Here is a 22,092-nt window from a genome sequence, read left to right on the forward strand (position 1 = left end):
AGCTCATAAGCAGATATGTGCCGTATATTATTCCTCCTTAGTCTGTGCTCACACCACTTACCAAAAACCTTTGGACAGTATACCTAACAAACAGTAACACATTGCTTTAAAGTGGTTGTATAGTCCTTTTTGTAACTTTGTAGGTAAAAAGAGTATATCCCTCGCAATGAGCCGCTGACTTCATCGGCGCATGCGCACAGGGGATTCTTAGCTGAAAGTCCGGCAGACACCAGACCCTGCTGGGAAGAAAACTCCCACGCACATGTGCGGGAGTGACAGCATCGCGGCTCTGGTACATGAGCACCAGTGGTCCTCCCCTATCGGTGGGCCTGGTTAGAAGTCCAGTTGCATGATCAATAAGTAACTAGTAGGGACTAAGATGCATAGTAGATTTTTTTTGTTTCTGCTGGTGAGAATCTGCTTTCCAGGCTGGTTGAACAATGGTTGGAGGATCTTCCCATCACCTCTGATCTTGCCTTCAAGTGTCTGACTCAAAGATGGACTCTGCATCACGATCATCCTCAGAGAGCCAGGCAGCTAAGTTTGGCAGCAACATTTCTTTGGATGTATCTGTTCACAATTCTGCCATAAACTCTTGCAATATATAGGTTCACCTACTAATATCCTGGAAGTTAACCACTACACACATACAGTAGCACAGACCTATGTGCCACTGTGCGTGTAATATAACAATAGGACAGAGATAAATGTTTCACAAGGATTTAGATATCCACTCAAGAAGCTATGGTCAGCTGCAGTTAAACTATTAGAACAATGGAAAACTTGACAATTAGCCTCAGCTTCTGACCTGGGTGAAATACAGCCATACCTGTATACATATGGTCATGTGGCTCCATTCTTTGTGGGTCTTTTTCCTGGAAACTCCCTGTTATATAATATCACAGTCCTTCAATTGGTGTTTCTGACCCAACTAGCATGGACAGGAAATACCTGTCTGCAACCAACTGTGCCATAATTAATAGGCAAAAACTATTAGAAATGACAGTAGAAGGCAGCAGATCCCTACATATGCTAAGCATTTCAGCTTGATTTGGAAGCTCTACCCTACCTTCTGTGTGTAACCTATAAACTGCAAGGACAGAATTAGAAATGGCATACTAACTAAACAGTTCATTCACATGGGCGTGGACACCTGTGCAGCATATGTTTAGGCTCCTAGAAGTGATAGTTTCTCTGTGCAGCCACCACCAGCAGTCTGTTAAATACACAGGATGATGCAAACAGCGACTGCTGTCATTGATTTCTGAAGGTTTATACAGGAATTTGTACAGGAATAGCTGTACAGCCTTGTACGTAGCCTGTCTGTCCCTGCAAGAATGTAAAGGCTAGGATGTGCAAGAATATCCATACAGCTGCTGCTTTTGTCAACCTGTCATCGATTTTTAACAGGTTGCTGCCAGTGTTTAACTGGAAGCTGTCACTCCTGGGTACATAAACGCACTCTGCACCATGTGAATGACCCTAAACCTTGAACTCTAGGCAAACCGATAAATACACAAATAAAAATACATATTTTTAAGCCAACGTACCTCTCAAAAGATATGTATTTCTGTCAATCCAGTGCTAAAATTGCACAGGATGCCAAAGTATGCAGCAAAGCCAGCCTACCCACCTGGCCCTCTACTGCAGCTAAGCAAAACAACCTGATCATCTCCCCTGTGACTGGACACTGAAAGAGCAGCAGAAGGCTGACAAGGTCATGTCTCTGCACCTGTCAGCTAAACTGCACACAGGACACCAGATTGGCTGCAATTACTGATTGTCCCTTCCTCTTAGGCTGGATTCACACCTTTGCATTTTTAGTGCTTTTTGCATTTTTCAGATTTGCTCTATAGAACCATAGGAAATCATGTTAAATGTACTGTAGTGCAAATCTGAAAAATGCACTAAAAATGCATAGGTGTGAATCCAGCCTTACAGTCTAAGGTGCTGCTGTACAGGGTATTACAAGAGAACAATATCAAGTTTAACATATTAACAGCACTTGCATTTAAAATACATGATTTCTAACAAATTAATTGGTGCTTTTATATGCATGCTCTAAGCAGTAATATTAATAAATAATTTTAATGGTATAATAATGTTATTGTTCAGCCTGCATTATGCACAACCTAGTGATTGCACATGTAACTAAATTTTCAAATACAGATCCTTAAAATATAAGCACCATTTTTTGTTGCTGAAAGAACAGTAACACCTAGTACAACTGGTCAGCTACCTACTGTACATCCCAGAAACACTTTACCTGCACACACCAAAATGTATAGGTGTGTGTTTCAGCTACATAATTGTTTATTTCCCCTTTCAGCAGTCTGTAATAAGTTGTCATCTTGTGGGACGTTATCATGAGCATATTTATTGCCCATATGCGGGCATACTGCAAAGAATGTGTAGCACCACCTCCGTAGCCAGGTGTAAGGTATTTTTTGAAGCCGCACACACACTTGGGCTCAATGTAGTCAATGACCAGTCTAGGGGATGTTTTTGTAGTTTTATTTGGAGAACTTGGATAGGGTAGGGGATTTGTAGTAGGATACTCCGGAATAAAACTATGTATAACGTGAGGACACTAGCTGATCTAGAATTGAGTAGCAGGTGAAGTCCCTTGCTGGGAGCAGATGGCAGACTTCTCCTGTTTAGAAATTAATAGCATGAGCAAAGTCTCTTGTAAAGCAGGACAGGTAGAAAGAGCTCTTCAGGTACAAGCAAGTTACGGCAGACTGTTCAGCAGTCCAAAAGTAGTAGAACTGAGCAAAGTTCCATGCAGTATCAGCAGTTGGGCAAGCTCTTCAGATCACTAGCCAGCGATCCCTTTCTGTTGAACCTTTGGCTGACTGTACTAACACAAAGGGGTAGCCAAAAAGAACAGGCCCCAAGATCACTGATCTGTACTCACTGGAGTTGCAAACAGATCCTCAAGCACGGCTCTCTTTCAGTCAGCTATTCTGAAGCACCAGGGTCACTCCTTTACTTTAGCTTCAAGCTCTCAGGTAGACCACCCAAAGCCGCATGGCAACAAGCCTGTCCCACCCCCAGCTGGTGCACTCCATCATCTGGGCAGAGAAGGACCCAGAGATCACATGCTACCTGAATATATATACCAATCCCAACATGCTCAGGGGCACCTCCCCTGTAATTGGCTGGGACCAACTTCCATGCATGTTCTAGAAAGCCATATTAGTTTCTATGAGGCGGGAGAAGTCCAAGCAAACTTAACAGCACCAGAACACTTGGAAGGGAGTTCTGCCTGGATAAAAAAACAAAAAAAAAACAAATACTGCAGCTTCTGACTTTTAAGGACATAATAACACTTACCGGTCCGGGAGCCCCTGATGTCAGCACCCAAAGCCTACCCATCCCTCAGCTCCGGGTGCAGGCGCCGGAATCCTTACTAACAGGAAGTGAAGCCTGTTTCCTACTGCGCATGTGTGAGTCGTGCTGCGCTGTCTTCTGGGACCTGTGCGTCTCTCAGAAGGCAGCAGGGGGGGAAGGAGGAGGGCTGGACATTGCATAGATCGCCGCACACGATTGAGTCGATCTTCCCCCAGAAATGGGAGCAGATACCTGGATTTGACAGGTATCCACTCCCCCCTGAAAGGTGGCAAATGTGGCACTGGGGGAGAAAGAGTACGATCCGTGGAAGTTCCATTTCTGGATGGAACTCCGCTTTAACTAATAAATTCTGTTAAGCAGATCTGCTGAAGATAGATTTGCCTCTGGTCTCACACTAGTCTATTTACATCCTAGCACCTATACTAGGAGGGTGCTACACATGCTTACTGGGCCTTTTAATTCAGAAATTTTCCAACATTTATAATATTTACTGTATTGTATATTATTGAAAATGTCCATTCATTAACAGATTCACAGTTAGTAAGGTTGAATAAAGACACCAGACCATCCAGTTCAACCTGAGTGCGGGTACGCGTCTACAATTGTCCCTATCCCTGTACATTCATTCATTTAGGCAGAATGGTTTAGATTCAATAATTCTGTTCATGTGATGTGATTTCCTTCAGATCTTAAGGCAAAAATTACAATCTCTTTCTACATCACAGGTGCAAGGGATTGAAACTCGCAAGTCTTTTGAGCAGTCAGAGTCATGAATTCACAGATGGTCAGTGCTGATTACTCAGACCTGGGCTCTTCCCTCTGCACCAAGCATCCATAGATAATGGTGAGAGAATCTACAGCGAAAATAGGACCTTTTAATAACATATAGAAAGGATAGAATGGAGTATGCAAGGAAACATATTGTAAACACTAAAAACTTCCACCTGGCCACTAACAGAATGGGACGGTATGGCAGAGAGCTCTTCATGCTAAACTGCACAGTGGCTTAGTATGTAGCACTTACAGTATGTCTTGCAACAACGAGATCCTTGGTTTGAATCTCAGAAAGAACACTACCTGCAATGAGTTTATATGTTCTCCATGTGCTTGCGTTGGTTTCCACCCGTACTCTGAAGACATGCTGGTAGGCTCTTGTCTAAATTGACCCTGGTATGTGTGTACAAACTTGCTAACTACATGTGTTATTACATTCTGCATGTCAGTCCCAAGCTGAGCAATTGGTGAAGGGTTGAGGAAAGATTTAGTGGCCTACCTCATAAATTTTTTTTTTTTAAATTGTCAAGAAAATTCTATGGAAAAAGCTTTCAAGCATATCAGACAGGTTGCCCGGAGAGCTGACCCTCTGAATCAGTGAGAGTCAGATAGGACTTTAAGGCTACATAAATAAAATATCACTTTTGGGTGGACTGACCCTTTAAGAGCAGTAATGCATGACACCCAATCAGAATTCACTTAGCTGAAGTCAGACTAGAAAGGTAAGATTTGATTGATCACTATGGACCACTAGACTCAACACTGTCTATCGAACAAGGGTGTTTGAACTTTTTCATAATAAAGAACGACAATCACTAGGTTAAAAAAAAAAAAACTTTATTAAAACCTGGAATGAAGCATTACATAAATTGGTTTACAGGTTTGAATACATATTTAACATACAAGCCTTTATGGCTTTCAGAGGTAATCAGGTGTATCAGCTAGTTTGTGATAGGATACTGTACACTTATTAACACAACTGAATTCACAAACATACATTTTCTTACATACATGAATAATTGTAAATGTATTAAAATAAGTAACTGAATATAACAAATATTAACAATTATTGTGGAACACAAAATTCCCAATTTTAGCATTTAATATTAAAAATAAAAAACAAATCATAACATGCAGCTAACCACAGCAACCACTCACAGAGAATAAGGGCCCATTCACACAACTGGGCAAGCTCTATGCTTTGTAGGTGTATTGCATAGGGGCAGCGTGAAACTCTACGATCGATGCATCATACTTTTTATTTTAATGGCACAAAAAGAGATACAATTCAATTTTATGCACGGTAACATACGGTTCTGTGTAAAAATACATCCTATCCTACTTTTTTCAGTGCACAGCAACACAATGTACTGGTGTAAGCTGAAACAATAGGACATAGGGCACACTTCATTGTCTGTGCTCAAAAGAAAGTACAGTCAAAGCTTGTTTGGCTGCATTTCTCCTGTGACTCCTGTTCAGCAGACAGCTGTTTGATCGCTCAGTTCTCAACCTTAGAACCGGTGGGGGACAGATCCAAAATAGGCAAATATATATATATATATATATATATATTCCCATACTTCTTTTTTAAGGGCCGCATTGTGCAATGTTGCCCAATGCATATGGTGCATATGGTGTGAATGGGCCCTAAAAATAAATAATCTGACTGCAATCAGTTTCTAACATCTGGCATCTAATTGGTTTCTTTGGGTTATAAAGGTATCTGCCATTTCCAGCATGTAATAAAAATGCCAACTCTTCTCTGTCCACGGACAGCAACAAATGTTGTGTCTTATGTCCGATTTATCATTTTAGTAATTCTGTTTCTGTCACAGTTGTAGATAAATTACAGCAGTGTCTTTCTCTTCTTGGGTCACAAATGGCCTTGAATTATCAAATGGCCTTAAGAATTGCCTGCACTACTCGACAGCCAAAATGTAATTCTCCAATTATTTTCTCCAAAAGTACTTCTTCTCTGTAAGCTATCCTAATTGGCTAATAGTGTAGCAAAACAGTTTGAACAGAAGAATGATAAATCAGGCCTTCCAACATGATCAACTCCATGTTCCCCTGTTAGGCTTCTACTTAGAGAAATGTACGCGCTGCCATTGCTGGCCCCTTCTGACATTGTTAGGTGTCTAGTGGTTATGCTTATCCTTTAGCCTCCATATTTTTGACCCAGAACATGAATAAGATATGTCATCAGCACACCACCAAGCTTATTTTAAATGCAAAGCTCTTCTTTATTCCATAATTACACAGAATGACAACATTTGGGACCATGCAGGGGTCCTTCAACAGGCATGCAATAAAGAAGGGCTTTGCACTTGCTGCTGTGCTGACAACATTTCTTATCCATATCCTATACTGTGACTAGTCGTGAGTTGTTGCAGTAACTTCTTAAACACATTGTTCATTCCAGTATGGTGTGCGAAGAAAGAAATAATATACTCCATGACTGATATAGAACAAGTATGAAGATCAGAAAATTTAGAGAAAAGTTAGAATTCCTATCTGTATACTTGTCTTGGGTTAGTGACTAAAAGTATTGAAGTCATGAAGTCAATGACCGTACAGAAAGCTAGCCCTGGAAGAATAAAAATAAAATGTCTCCTCCACTTTTAGGAAAGTTTTTTGCTTCACCAAATAAAATAAATTCTTTGCAAAAGTTTTTTGACAGAATATATGTATATATAAGATATATCTCCAAAAGAGAAGGTGGCACTCACAGAGCTTGATTGGTGAACACTCAAGGATAAAGCTTATTGTAACGTTTTGACAAGTCCTTAGGAGCACAAGCTTTCGGCTCATCAAAACGTAGAAATAAACCCCATCAAAGAGTGCTCAACATTCAAGCCCACGAGTGCCGACTTATATTTCAGATATTATAATTTATATAATTAAAAAAAAAAATCACAAAAAACGGCAAAAGGGAGCAAAAGTAAAAAAAAAAAAAAAAAAGAAGAGGTCTTCTATCAACAGTTTGAGTTTTTGTATTTTTTACTTTTATGAAGGAAGGGAAAGTGCTGTAATAATGAAAGTAGGGTATGAAAAGTGTCATAATAAAAATGTCTTCTCTATAGCAACAAATCAGAATCCCTCTTTGGTGTTCAACTTTGCATTGCAGAAATTACAAATTGGCAGCTGAACAGTTGCTACTAGAAATTAGGTTGTCGTAGATAGGTCCCATGGTTGTTCCCCAAGACGGCGTCTGTTATCCCAGGGGTTATACTGCCTACTGAATAGACTTTCTGAAATAGGTCTGATAGTCAGGGTTGATGCTGTCAGGTTTAATTGGCCACCACCATGTGCCCTATTACTAGTGCTATGGACATGTCTTTTTACAGGCTGGGTATCAAAATGCAAAGTCTTTGGCAACTAGGTGAGCTTGAAAATGCTCTATACATATTACTGTATATGTTGTCAGTACTACATACAGTTCAGCTCAGCGTACAAGTACAAAAACTAGATAGATCAAGCAATTTATAGATTATAGACAAATAAGTGTACTCTAGATGAATCTTCAGATTATGCTTGGGTGATACTGTATGTCTCCATGGCATACATCACATAATATAGATGAATATTGACATTCTCATACAATAATATTGTATCTGTTAAACTTTCACTGAAAACTTTCATCCCATCAAACATTTCCTATTCAGCTTATTTCACATAGAAAATAAAAAAACTGGTCATACACACACACACACACACACACACACACACACACAGGGATCTGATCATATGAACTGGAACAATCAGATCCCCTATAAATGATCTTCCAATCACCCGCACACCCATTATTCCATGTATGCTGCATGGTCATTGGTTGTATTAGATGTTCATCTCTGTTCAATTAAACACAAAAATGTAACCTCCTCAATTACACGCAAGGCCAGTCTGCCAATACAACCTTTCATGTGTCATACATGGACCAATTATCACCTGATACATTTTTTGTACAATGGTTTCTATTCATGTCCTAAAATCCTATCAGTAACATTAGAAATATACCGTATAAGCTGTCATTAGCCTAAAAAAATGCTAGCTGCTTGGCTATGTCCTGCCTTAATACAGCTGATATATAGATCCAGACTATACATACAGCAAATTAAAGTCAGAGGCAAAAGAATATGTTAGCCACTTCCTGCCTTTAGGTAATATCCTAAAAATCTGTCAAAATTAAAAATGTTGTCTAGTTCTCTTTCTTCTTCCTGGCAATAAAGATGGATCTAAAGTGGAACTAAACCCACCAATTTAAAGGTTTCCCAAAAAGTTATATTCAAGGTATACCTCCGGTGAGAACGATTATAGTTGCTTATGTCCGCTCACAACCCAGTTTTCAAGCACTCAAATGGTGGCTCGTCATAGGTGCATTACCATGGCAAATCTAAACAGTTGTGCCATGTCTAGTGGTAAAGGATGGGAGGCTTTAGTTCTACTTTAATGGCTAAAAGTCAGAATTTTATACATGTCCTGCTTTAGTTACATAAACTATAACAAAGCATCAGCATGGCTGAAAAAAACTATTTTTTTTTAAGATGAGGTTAGCAGTGGCAACACTGCAAATTTAGTGACCGTTTTCCTTTACCAAAAAATTCCCTATTATGCAGACATACATTCAAGGGAAGCCAGGTAGACGATGACTTCCTATTGTCAAAAACCTCCATCACTGACTGATCCACACGGAGGCCTGCTAGCTTGCCTTCCACTGGTCCCAGTGGAGGCCCTTCTTGCAGCACCCAGTTACTTTCTGAGAACTACAGATTCTTCCCAAGCCTGCTAAGAGTTATAACCCACAAGGTGTTCAGGTTCTGGCTCAGACCCCCGTATACCTCATATACTTACTGCAACCTTGTATACATACCTCATAAACTTACTGCAAAGGGCTTTCCTAACTTTAAAAACCCCATGAAATAGCATAACTGCTACCTCATAGCTCATCTCAGGCAATGAGACTTGGGAGGAAAGCATCAACAAGTACTCATTCCTTTCCATTCCAAGAACTTTCAAGCCTTGACTTTCTGCATAGCTACATGCCCACCTTGTACCCATCAGTGTTAAACATACAAAGATCCTCTATTTATCCTGAATAGCACAGCTATTGCTAATCCATCATATATCCAATGTGTATCTCCCACCATTCTTAATCTCATCTGCGTGTTCCAACCACCAATCACCTCTGAAACAGTATACTGGAATCATCACTTAGTCAAGAAAATTCAAATAACTGTTAGAAGAGGCATTTTTTTTCGTCTTAGCATCCAGATCTTATTCACTATAGCATAATCCAGTCTTTGCTCCACCTCTGCAGTGTACAAGTGGAGCCAACTCTTATTTGCTGCTAAGCAAGACTAACAAGGTGAATTGCGGAAGACAAGCATGTCTCATCAATAGAAATGAAAATCAGGAGTTTCATATGGACCTGTCATATAGACTATACATACTGTACCACATATATTAGCTGCAGAGGATCTCTACCATAACAAGATAGTACAGTATACTGTTCTACGATGGCAATGCACTACACTTTCACTAATATCACTAGTTCCTGGTGAATTAGGGGGCTGCCCCATCCTATAAAATGGCACCCCTTATTCTGTGTACACTAAAAATTTTAAGTGGGTTTGAGGAAGTGCAAAAATATATCCATTCCCTTGTGTTTGCTGAATGCAACCCTCAAATATTTTTCTAAACCTTGTGGTACCAACTGCAATTTCCTCTTTTTAATTTATGACAATATTGTTCTAACTGGGTATGTTTATACTGGAGTGGTAGGGACAGTAGAGATCATGTTTACTGACAGACTCAAATGAAAGCCTTCACAGGCAATTAGAGACATTCTAGTGATAATTAAATATTGATATAGTAATTATGTAAGCCTAGCTGGACCATGTCATCATACACGGGTTGAACTAAAAGAATAGGCTAGTAAAGGTTTTCAAATTATGTTTGGTACATCATTACCCATTTCATTAAGCTTTTTGAAATAACTCCATCTTTATTCAATTACTGACCAATCTTCAGCCTGCCATCAAGTGCTAAACATATCAACCAATGTAAGCCCAGGAACTGGCTAAAAGGACATAACAATGCTACATTAAGAAAGTATGTGGTACCAACAAAATGGCTAAAAGGATGTAATGATCCCACACAAAGAAAGCAAGGAGCGCCACAACAAAGTAGATCAGCGGTGTTGCCTTCATAGTACCCGCTCAGGTTGGTCTTTGAGGATTTTGGGTTCCTCGCTTGGCGCCATCTAAAACAAATAAAAAATAAAAATGAATATAGTAACCAGATTTAATATGGGGGACTCTATAGAAGAAACTGGTAGGAAAGTGTCTAATGCCTACATTAAGCAATCAATCAGTGCCATAAAATGACTGGAATGTGATTGGTTGGCCATAGGCAAAATAATTTTTACAAGTATTGGTTAAGTCTTTTTTTCAAACGTCTTGTCCATGGGCATTAGACTCAAAAACAGGTCAAATGCAGCCACAAAAAAAGTATGATTTTAGGGAAAAACAGATCACTTCTGAGATATATGTATTATATTTTTACATTGCATCTTCATTAGCTAGTAGGGAACAATAGAGGCATATCGTATGCAGAATAGTGCAAACTTTGTTTGAAAAAAACACAATGAAGTTGATTTACTAAAGGCAAATAGACTGTGCACTTTTGCAAGTGCAGTTGAACTCTGCAAGTACAGTTGCTCCAGAGCTCAGTAAATGAGGGAGAGCTCAGCCAACTTGCTTCATACAATCATGTGCAAGCAAAAATGCTATTTTTTAGATTTTCCTTGCATGTGATTCTTTGCAAAGTGAAGATTTACCTCAAATACTAAGCACTGGAGCAAAGGCCTTTGCTGAGTGCAACTGCACTTGTATAGTGCACACTCTATTTGCCTATGTCAACCACCCCCTCTATTTGCCTTTAGTAAATCAACCCCATAATGTCAAGACATGTGGCAAAAGCAAAAATGCATATTAGCGCTAGAATGAATACATTTTTATATTGTGTTGGCACACAGCAGCTGGGAGAGAGATTAACACTTTCAGTATTTGGATTTAGGAGAATTGAGTAGCATAAGATTGGGGGTCATAACAGTTTACTACTCAATACAAGCCAATTGAAACAAACCATTCCAGAACCTTAAAAAATGCATTGGAAACCCATCTGAGCAGCAAAACATGAACACCAATGTACAGAATTCCTGCAGGTGGAAAAGTCTCTTATAACACCGGGACCTTTATGTTGAGCAGTTTTTTCATCAGACTTGCCAAGTTTCCCAGTACTAGACAGAACGACTACGCAGCAGTGGAGGAATTAAATGATGGGGGCAAGCAAAGTTTAAAGATCAAGGACTCTCTTTAGGGGAATTAAGCAGACAATATTACTTAGCTCTTCCAGGACACTCCTGACCCACTAATAATTTACCATCCCTGTGCTTCCCCACCAACACCATCTGTCCCTGTGGGAATCCTGTGTCAGATCTTACATAGAGTAAATGATCTTAGTCTCTCCCCCCAGATGTCAGTGTTTGAGCCTGGCAATTGGTCACTTGTGTCCAAGCACTACATCATTGGAGAAAGAGTAGAAGGTTACATGTTACCCCATACCTGGTTCATTTACAATTTCTTAGCACTCTTTATATGTCAAGTAACACCACAATGGTTAGGTCTCTAAAATGTTCTACAGTGTTAAGGGGTTCCCTTTAGGGGTTTGCTTAAAGGAAAATTATGGCCTGTGACCCAAATTCAGCTGAGAGTGGCTAAAGACCACAGTCAGCTGATGTCACAGAGCCAGTCCAATCTGTGCAGAGATCCTGACAAAAATGGGATCCGCCCAGATTCCTGACCAGCAGCTGTCCCGGCCTCTCATTGCTGAAAGCCTCATCCAGCCACTTCTGCCCTCTCCACAGTCCAGCGTTCCAGTAAGTGCTGGAGGGGCAGAGCACTGAATCAATGCTGCAGCCATCTAGGCGAGTATGAAGGTTTTTTTTTTGTTTGTTTTTTTATGATCCTGCACTTCTCTTTTAAGTGTTAGGGATAGGGGAAGAGTTAAAGCTGCACTTCGGCAAGTGCAAACAGCATGCTAGCAGGAGACAGGCTTTTCTACTCAGGCTATGGCTGTTTTAGTAAGAAAACAAACTACAGTTGTTTACATACCCTGGCAGAATTTATGATTTCTTGGCCATTTTTCAGAGAATATGAATAACACAAAAACTTTTCTTTCACTCATGGTTAGTGTTTGCCTTAAGCCATTTATTATCAGTCAACTGTGTTTACTCTTTTTAAATCATAATCACAACAGAAACTACCCAAATGACTCTGATCAAAGGTTTATATACCTCAGTTCTTAATACTGTGTATTGCACCCTTTAACCTCAATGACAGATTGAAGTCTTTTGTGGCATTTGTGGATGAGGCTCTTTATATTCTCAGATGGTAAAGCTGCCCAGTCCTCTTGGCAAAAAGTCTACAGTTCCTGTAAATTCTTGGGCTGTCTTGCATGAACTGCATGTTTGAGATCTATCCAGAGTGGCTCAATGATATTAAGATCAGGAGACTGAGATGGTCACTCCAGAACCTTCACTTTATTCTGCTGTAGCCAATGGCAGGTCAACTTGGCCTTGTGTTTTGGTTTATTGTTATGTTGGAACGTCCAAGAACGTCCCATGTGCAGCTTCCTGGCTGATGAATGCAAATGGTCCTCCAGTATTTTTTGATAACATTCTGCATTCATCTTGCCATCAATTTTGACCAAATTTTCTGTGCCTTTGTAGCTCACACATCCCCAAAACATCAGCGACCCACCTCTGTGTTTCACAGTAGAAATGGTGTACCTTTCACCATAGGCCTTGTTGACTCCTCTCCAAATATAGTGTTATTGTTGTGGACAAAAAGCTCAATTTTGGACTCATCACTCCAAACGACTGTGTGCCAGAAGGTTTGTCTCTGTGCTGTTTGGCATATTGTAAGCTGGATACTTTGTGGCATTTGCATAGTAATGGCTTTCTTCTGGCAACTCGATCATGCAGCCCATCTTTCTTCAAGTGCCTCCTTATTGTGCATCTTGAAACAGACACACCACATGTTTTCAGAGAGTCCTGTATTTCACCTGAAGTTATTTGTGGCTTTTTCTTTGCATCCCAAACAATTTTCCTGGCAGTTGTGGCTAACATTTTAGTTGGTCTACCTGACCATGGTTTGGTTTCAACAGAACCCCTCATTTTCCACTTCTTGATTAGAGTTTTAACAGAGCTGATTGGCATTCTCAATTCCTTAAATATCTTTTTATATCCCTTTCATGTTTTATACAGTTCAACTACCTTTTCCCACAGATCCTTTCACAATTCTTTTGCTTTCCCCATGACTCAGAAAGATGCAAGGATCTGTCAGGAGTCCAGAAACTCATTTTATACACACATATTAATTACAGGTGAGGGTGGTTACCTTTAATAGCCATTCAAACACCTTTGTGTCAACATGTGTGCATGTTATCGGGCCAAAATCACCAGGGTATGTAAACTTTTGATCAGGGTCATTTGGGTAGTTTCTGTTGCGATTATGATCAAAAAAGAGTAAACACAGTTGATTGATGATAGATGGCTTCAGCCAAACACTAACCATGAGTGAAAGAAAGTTTTTGTGTTATTCATATTCTCTGAAAAATGGATAGGAACTCAAAAATTCTGCCAGGGTATGTAAACTTATGAGCACACCTGTATATGGCTTAGCACACCTCTGATCTTAATGATCCTGTAGTGTATTTAGCTAATTTAAACTGAAAGTTCAGTTGGACTTTAAACTTTATTCTGGTTGTTTTCTGAAGATAGTGTATTCAACGATTAAGTGAAATGTCAATAACTTACCACATGACCCTCTGCTGGGTAAAGAACCAGTTTCTTCACAAAAAGTACATATTCTAACATTTCCTTTTACCCTTTTCTTGTACTATCAGGATTAAAGTACAGCCAAGTGAAATTTTAAGATTAGGTCTGAAACATTACTCACCTTGCTCTTTCATTCTAGATTTTGACATCTCTACTCCTTTTGGTTTATGTGGACGCTGAGGTGCATTAGGGACTTTACAATGATAAGCAGGCTGTGAAAAGAGTAAGAGTTAGAGTAGGTCGATGTATAGAAGTCCAAAATATAAAAAGCAGGATGTGATAACTCACTGGAGGTCCATTAGGCAAGTCTTGGACTTGGCTATGCTCTAGGTTAAAAACTGGAGGTGGGTAGCAGATTTGCCAATCATCAAAGCCTTGGTAAATTAAGCCAGGAGGGCTGTATGGGTGTTGGTGATATTGGTATGGTGGGCATGCAGGTCCTTCATGGGGATCTTGATTGTATCTTTCTCTTAAACCCTGAAATGTGAATCAGAAAAAAGTCATAAGGACAGGACTGGTGAATTACCAAACATTTCATCTTGGTCTATAAAAGCAGTGAGTTCTGCATTTCCTGTGTAAAATGTGTTCCAAAGCCGTTATGTCTCAATACCCTCAGACTAATCAGAAATAGCATATGTCCAGAAATGATGCATTTAAAGGACCTTAAGGAGATGTAGTTGCGGAGGGATCAGTCCCTGCCCTCCAGTAGCTCAAAATCTAAGGTCATACAAACACTAATAGGGCCAGTTTGGACAAGAGCCAGTAAACTTACCAGGATTTCTTTAGAGTGTGGGAGGAACCTGGAGTACCTGAGGGAAACCCACACAAGCACAAGGAGAACATGCAAACAGTCATGCGGGTGCAGATGCGTGTCCCCAAATGCACACTGTCTGCATCTGAGACAAGAACTCGCACCCACATGGTTGTCAAATTGGGACCAACAGCTTTGTCCGTGCAGACACTACTATGTGTGTGGATGCATGGAACACCTGTATATCCCATGTGGGCAAAGACAGCCCTTTGAACGGGTGGAAAGATAGGTATGCCAATGTGAATGAGACCTTGGAGAGTGAAGGAGGTCAGAGAGTACATATGAATGACTGGACATATATTTCAGACCCCATCCAAGTAAGAAGGGGGTTACTGATATCCTATATACCACATGACCATCAGAAATAACTTCTGTATTCCCTGCAATACTAAAGGTGAAATTAGCAGCACGTAGTAGGCAAGTTCACTCCCTTTACACCACAACATAATAGATAATGGTTTTACCCATTTTAATTAAGTTACAGATCAGAATGAGCAATGTCGATTATAAAGTAAGCATGTATTTTTTGTTAAGAGCTTTTATTGAGCATCTATTTATAAGCTCTACAGGAAGAAATAGCTGATGTGATATGGGTAGAGGTGGTATCTCAGTCCCAAATAGTATGCACACAGCAAAAAATATTTAACCCATGGGACTTTTAAAGAGTCAAATATTTATAAGCTCTATTTTTCTTTTCACAAAAGGTGTATTTGAAAAGAGTTGAAGCAACATCTATAGGTAAATCCACACTGTGTGCTAAACACGGATTTAACAGGATTTTGTTACATATGAATTCAATTTCTATTTTGACTTAAAAGCACTTCACTTCCTATGAAAGCATGAAAAATCTTTTTCACATTTAAGCTTTTGACAAACACTCTGGGGCACAGCCTTTACTTAACCAAAGCCGAATGGCAATTAATCTCTATTCATCATAAGTATAATTACAGCTGAGCCCTGTACTGTTTCATTAATGCAGCAAAGATGACGCAGAGACCATGACTCACCGACTCCGCTCTCTGTGTCAATAAATCTTTGTGCCGGGGAGCGTGACCCCTTACTGTGCTGCTAAGACTACTAAATGAATCCGATTATAAATGTAAAGGAGAAATAAGGGATCAGTAAACTTATAATAAATGAGCTGCCTTATAGAAAATAAAATAATACTGTGGTTATTTAAGCAATGGAGTTAATTTTTGCAATATGTGTGCATTTTCACAAGTTTTAAAAAACATTGAAATCCCAAGTAGCCTCGTCAGCCCTGCCTGCTGAGCTACAGAACACCAAACGTTCACCCCTATAGCTTCATGCATACTGGGGTTCTCCAAAATGCTTTGCTTCTGGCAGGAGAAAAGCAGCTGCAAAATTGCTCCTAAGCTGCATTTAGCCCTTAGGCATTTATTCATTTTGTTGTTCAAAATATTAGGCCCATTTCAATCCCAACAGTGCCAATTCTGCTTGTTGGCTAAGTCAAAAGCTACAGTGTGATAGGTCTTAACAGAATGTTTTGATGTTTTACTGCCAGCCTTAGAGCTTGGCAGACAGTCTACTTTAAGAGGCAATACAAAACTCAACTATCTATGAAGATTATGGGCAGTTAGCAGTAGTTAATATTTGCTACGATGTACCCTAAACAGTAACGGAGTCAGAGGAAAGTTTGGTTCATTCCAACACTAATAAAAATATACTAGGTCATTTCATGGCTGTCTCAGAGGGCACAAACATGCCAGATCAGCAGATAATTGGGTTCACAGTTCCAAGTCAGTAAGATGAGGCGAATATTCATTAACTACTGACACCACCTATAATTAATGATTTCAGAAGATAAAAACCTGGAATTTTAGAGGAAATGCTAGATAATATAGTATTTAAAGTAGACTTCTAGGAATTAAAAAAACAAAAACGTATATACTAATCTCTATGCTGCATCAATGACGTGATGTTGCAGCCGTCCTACATTGGCTCTAAGACCGAGATCTGAGCGATCACATATCTGCTCACTGGAGAATCGGGCTGGGCACAGCTGGCTTCTGCCATCAGCCGTGCACTGAGAGCCGGAGCCAGAAGTCAATCAGACAGCTAGGTGGATCCCAAGAATATTGTCACACTGGAGCGGCTCTGTGATGTAAGCCAACAATGGACTATAGCCGCCTACAAGATGCCTATGGGTCACAGGGGCATACATGTAAGTGAATTCCTGTGACCCACGGAAGAATGACCAAAAAAGAGTTTGCCATACTTCTATTTTAATGATGCCTTCACAAATTTAAGGTGAAAGCATTCCATATAATCAGTGACTATAATCAAAAATGGTGCAGAATTTAAAACCCAAATCCAGGTTTTACATGTAAATTGAGTGTAATTTAAAATGAGCTTTTTGACCTTCAAATGTCTACATACATGCAGTTTTATATGCTGATGACTGTATCTCAAACACAGTTATGTATATTGATCTTCTGTAGGAACTAGTGAATCAAAAGTGTGGTCAGCCTCCCAGCCAACCACCATCTTGCATTGAGGGAGTGGAACAGTAAAATGCAGTCAACGTGCTGCTCTGTTAAGCAGTAAGCCTGCATTTGCCACCAATATCCTGGCAGGTTATTTCTATCTACAGCATATAACAGTTAAAATAGTCTACCTGTTGTCTTGGCAGGTCACGTGAGCAATCTCTCTCCTGTCGCAAGTCGTCCTGGCAAGAGCGTAACTGAAAAGAAAGGTGTACAAGAGGTTTTTACACAATCTTTATTAGCACTGTGTACCGTTTGTTTTCTACCCCCAATAGCAAACATTTAAAAAAAGTGTACTAGCAAAAAAGCGTCCATTCAACAGGAAAAGTTGGGGATATAACAGAGTGCTAAAGAAGTGTCTTTGTGGCTGAACATGCAGAAGAGGAGTGCGGAGGGTATGACAGCGGGGCATATGTACAGGAGAGACAATGGGACAGCAATGAGAGACTTCATTTCTTCAGGGGTGGGTGGGGGGGGGGGAGGCTGCTGAGCTTAGCCTTACCCCGAGAGCAAAGATTGCATGTATGGGCTCAGTGTTCAATGTCTACAGGGTGGACATGGACATTTTTCAATATGTAATTTGTGTGTGACTGCAGACACCTCTAGTGGAGAAATTGAAGAGTGTTTGCTGGAGGGATATGGAGAAAGATCAATGTGTGTGTGCTGGAGGAGGGATGGAGGGAAAGATAATGGGGACATACCAATGTGTGTGCTGAAGGAGGAATAGAAGGAAAAAAACAATGTGTGTGTGCTGGAGGAAGGATAGAGGGAAAGATCAATGTGTGTGTGCTGGAGGAGGGATACAGGGGACAGACCAATGTGTGTATACTGGGGGAGGCATATAGGGAAAGACCAATGTGTGTATACTGGGGGAGGCATATAGGGAAAGACCAATGTGTGTGTGCGCTGGAGGAGGGATATAAGGAAAAGACCAATGTTGGTATGTGCTGGAGGAGGGACATAAGGAAAAGACCAATATGTGTGTGCTGAAAGAGGGATGGAGGGAAAGATCAATGTGTGTATACTGGGGGAGGGGAGGAGGGAAAGATCAATGTCTGTGTGCTGGAGGTGGGATATAAGGAAAAAGCCAATGTGTGTATACTGGGGGAGGCATACAGGGAAAAATCAATGTCTGTTTGCTGGAGGAGGGATATAAGGAAAAGACCAATGTGTGTGTGCTGGAGGAGGGATATAAGGAAAAGACAAATATGTGTGTGTTGGAGGAGGGATGGAGGGAAAGATCAATGTCTGTGTGCTGGAGGAGGGATACAGGGGACAGACCAATGTGTGTATACTGGGGGAGGCATATAGGGAAAGACCAATGTGTGTGTGCTGGAGGAGGGATATAAGGAAAAGACCAATGTTTGTATGTGCTGGAGGAGGGACATAAGGAAAAGACCAATATGTGTGTGCTGGAAGAGGGATATAAGGAAAAGACCAATGTTGGTATGTGCTGGAGGAGGGACATAAGGAAAAGACCAATATGTGCGCTGGAAGAGGGCTATAATGAAAAGACTAATGTGTGTGTGCTGGAAGAGGGATGGAGGGAAAGATCAATGTGTGTATACTGGGGGAGGGGAGGAGGGAAAGATCAATGTCTGTGTGCTGGAGGAGGGATATAAGGAAAAAGCCAATGTGTGTATACTGGGGGAGGCATACAGGGAAAAAAATCAATGTCTGTTTGCTGGAGGAGGGATATAAGGAAAAGACCAATGTGTTTGTGCTGGAGGAGGGATATTAGGAAAAGACCAATGTGTGTGTGCTGGAGGAGGGATATAAGGAAAAGACCAATATGTGTGTGTTGGAGGAGGGATGGAGGGAAAGATCAAGGCCTGTGTGCTGGAGGAGGGATACAGGGGACAGACCAATGTGTGTATGTGCTGGAAGAGGGCTATAAAGGAAAAGACCAATGTGTGTGCTGAAGTAGAGATACAGGGGAAAGACCAAAGTGTGTATGCTGGAGGAGGGATGCAGGTGAAAGACTAGTGTGTATGTGTGATAGAGGACAAACACAGAAATACAAATGTGTGTGCTGGGGGAGGGATACAAGAAAAAGACCAATCTGGGTGTTGGAGGTGTGACGTTACTGGGAAAGGAGCAGAAGAGGTTGATTTGCACAGTGGCAAAGTGAAAGTAGTGAAAGTAGAATTTAGAAATCATATATTATACAGGATGTCTGAGCAAAATACAAAAAAAAAAAAAAAACATTTTCAGTGCATCTATCCATGTATTGTCTCTTTAAAAATGCCCAAATTTCAGTGAACTCCTCGCCTTCTATACTGAGCTGACAAAGCTGCGTCTGCTGCACTGAAATCCAAAGCGATGTTATCACTCTTTCCTATGTTATCCTGTGTTTAACTACAGAACAACTCCTAACTTTGCACGGTGAAGAATGGGGGAGTTGTTCTGTAGTCCAGCAGAGTAGAACTGGGAAGGGATGACAACACCATTTTGGATGTCAGTGCAACCATGGAAATGTGATCAGCTCAAACAGAAAATTTGAAATTCACTGGTAGATCTACGAGTAGTGCTCTGTAGGGGCAGTTGACAGGGACGTTTTTAAGAGACAAGCAACTAACTGATTAGTTCAGGTGGACTAACCCTTTAAAATGGTAACAATACTTTAGATGAGTACAGGAGAAACTGTATTTGGCATGTACTGTAGCTATAAAGATCACCTGGGTTTTTGCCTGAGCCAATTGTGATTGAAGCTGTTCCAGCTGTTGCTTCAGCTCCTCCTTTTCTTCATTCATACGTTCCCGGTCACTGCGCTCTCTCTTGAAGTCTTCTTCAAAGATGGTCACCTGGACACAAAAGGGTAATTGTCAGAACCAAAGATACTTCTGAGATTTATTTATTTTATGTTGCTAGTGCAGGTTAGAAGATGAAAAGAGGAAACATGTCACATAACCAGCTCTCCTCGATTTGCGGGGCTCACTCTACGGCGTTCAGCAAAGACACCTCCTTTGGACACTGTAGACTCCATAATGTGACCCGCATTGTATAAATGGGTTGACTATTATGGAGAATGTGTAGCAATATTGGCTCCCAGTAAAAATTTGAATTAGAAAACATTACAAATTTAGTTTTGCTTAGAAAATAAGAATTCAAAAGTACAATAACCCATAGCAACCCACCCGTTTATACAATTTACCTTATTTTGGTGCAGCTCTTTAGGGAATATCTCCCAAACAGTTATTGCCTTCTCAAAATGCAAGTGCATAAGTCAATAAACCCATTAAATACATGAGGCTTCCAATGGAAACTACAAGTGGCCTTTTCAACACACTATTTGGTGGGCACGGCACCATCAGGAAAGTCATACTGAGAAATGTCATGGACCTTACACTAGAGTGCATATAGACAGGAAATAGCTGTGCTGAGGCTGTAAGCAGCACTCAGATGCAACAAAAGCCATCCACAGACATTTTGAATCTCGGCTAGTTCAGCAGGAACTGCCTGAGATTTGAACCATGTAGGAGCAGGTTAGTTCTACCAACGATGATCCATTGATCAACTTGGGTACAACTAGCCTGTTGGATTTTGTAATGCGATTATTTTCAGCGGCTATAGCTGCTAGCAATAATCACTGTATGTTTTCCTGCGGGGGGGGGGGGGTATTCTCCCATAAACACTGATAATCAGTGCTTTAGAAAATTCAATTTGAGTATACTTTAAGTCAATATAGTACGGTAAAACCTTGGATTGCGAGCATCATTTGTTCCAGAAGCATGCTTGTAAGTCAAAGCACTTGTATATCAAAGCAAAATTCACCCTTAAGCAATAATGGAATCTCAAATGATTCGTTCCACAACCATTTATTCATAAGTCGTTCAGTTTACAGTCCATAGAAAAAGATTATAGTAATGTGATGGCCATCTACAAATGGCAGCCTCTACAGGGGATTAGAAGCAAAATCCATCAGGAGCTACAGAGTATAAGAGAAGAAAGGCGCCTCTAAGTGTAGCAATACAGTTACATTTAATGAAGGTACAACATTTAGCAACTCACATAGTTCATAATTAAAAGAGGCGCATCTAAGTATGCAGGCACCCAGGGAAAAATGGTCCACATAGACCAGCCGCCGTACCGCCGGCTCTCACCGCTGTAAGTCTGCAATCGTGACTGGGAAGACTACCCTGCAGTAGAGCGATATGAAAGCGAGGCTTGAAGCACTCATGGAGCACAGCGTGGAAGGGACGACATCAATGGCCGTGAGGAGGATGGTCTATGTGGACAGCTTTACCCCGGATGCCTGCATACTTATATATGCCCATTTTAATTAGACCATGTGAGTTTATAAATGTTGTACCTTCATTAAATGTAACTGTATTGCTACACTTAGAGGTACCTCTCTGCTCTTTTATACTCAGTTGTGACATGACGCTACTTGTATATCTAGATGTCGCTTGTATATCAAGTCAAATTTTATTTAAAAATTTTGCTCATCTTGCAAAACGCTCTTAAACCAAGTTACTCTCAAACCAAGGTTTTAATTTACCTACCTTGCATTTGCAAACAATGCATAAAAGAACTAGTTGTTAAGTTTACTTAGCTCAAGCTGTATCTCAGTTACATGTATATTAACATTTTTTAAAGGGATGGTGCAATCCCTTTAAAGCTGAACAAATACAACATTGCCATTGTTGATCTCATTAAAGATCTACATTCAGATGCAGGCAGATTTTATACCAGCCATAGAACCTGTCCAAGCATAAAACAATTTGTGCATTAATGTATTGTGG

General features: G+C 40.4%; 1 protein-coding gene across 2 annotated transcripts in view; it reads right to left on the minus strand.

Annotated features, from left to right (window-relative positions):
- Window positions 1-4,948: 4,948 nt before the first annotated feature.
- TNIP1 (TNFAIP3 interacting protein 1) overlaps window positions 4,949-22,092 on the minus strand; it is a 119,487-nt gene continuing 102,343 nt past the window's right edge. For both annotated transcript variants that reach the window (XM_077468322.1, XM_077468321.1), the window contains exons 14-18: window positions 20,026-20,151; window positions 17,479-17,544; window positions 14,318-14,506; window positions 14,151-14,241; window positions 4,949-10,390 (exon numbers count right to left, since the gene is read on the minus strand). In XM_077468322.1, the coding sequence (XP_077324448.1) occupies window positions 10,347-10,390; window positions 14,151-14,241; window positions 14,318-14,506; window positions 17,479-17,544; window positions 20,026-20,151 (516 nt within the window). In that variant the 3' untranslated portion in view covers window positions 4,949-10,346. The remainder of the gene's footprint in view (window positions 10,391-14,150; window positions 14,242-14,317; window positions 14,507-17,478; window positions 17,545-20,025; window positions 20,152-22,092) is intronic.

The sequence above is a fragment of the Lithobates pipiens genome, unplaced genomic scaffold, assembly GCF_037356315.1.
Source record: "Lithobates pipiens isolate NorthernLeopardFrog02 unplaced genomic scaffold, aLitPip1_a1.2 Scaffold_8, whole genome shotgun sequence".
Taxonomy (NCBI): Eukaryota; Metazoa; Chordata; class Amphibia; order Anura; family Ranidae; genus Lithobates; species Lithobates pipiens.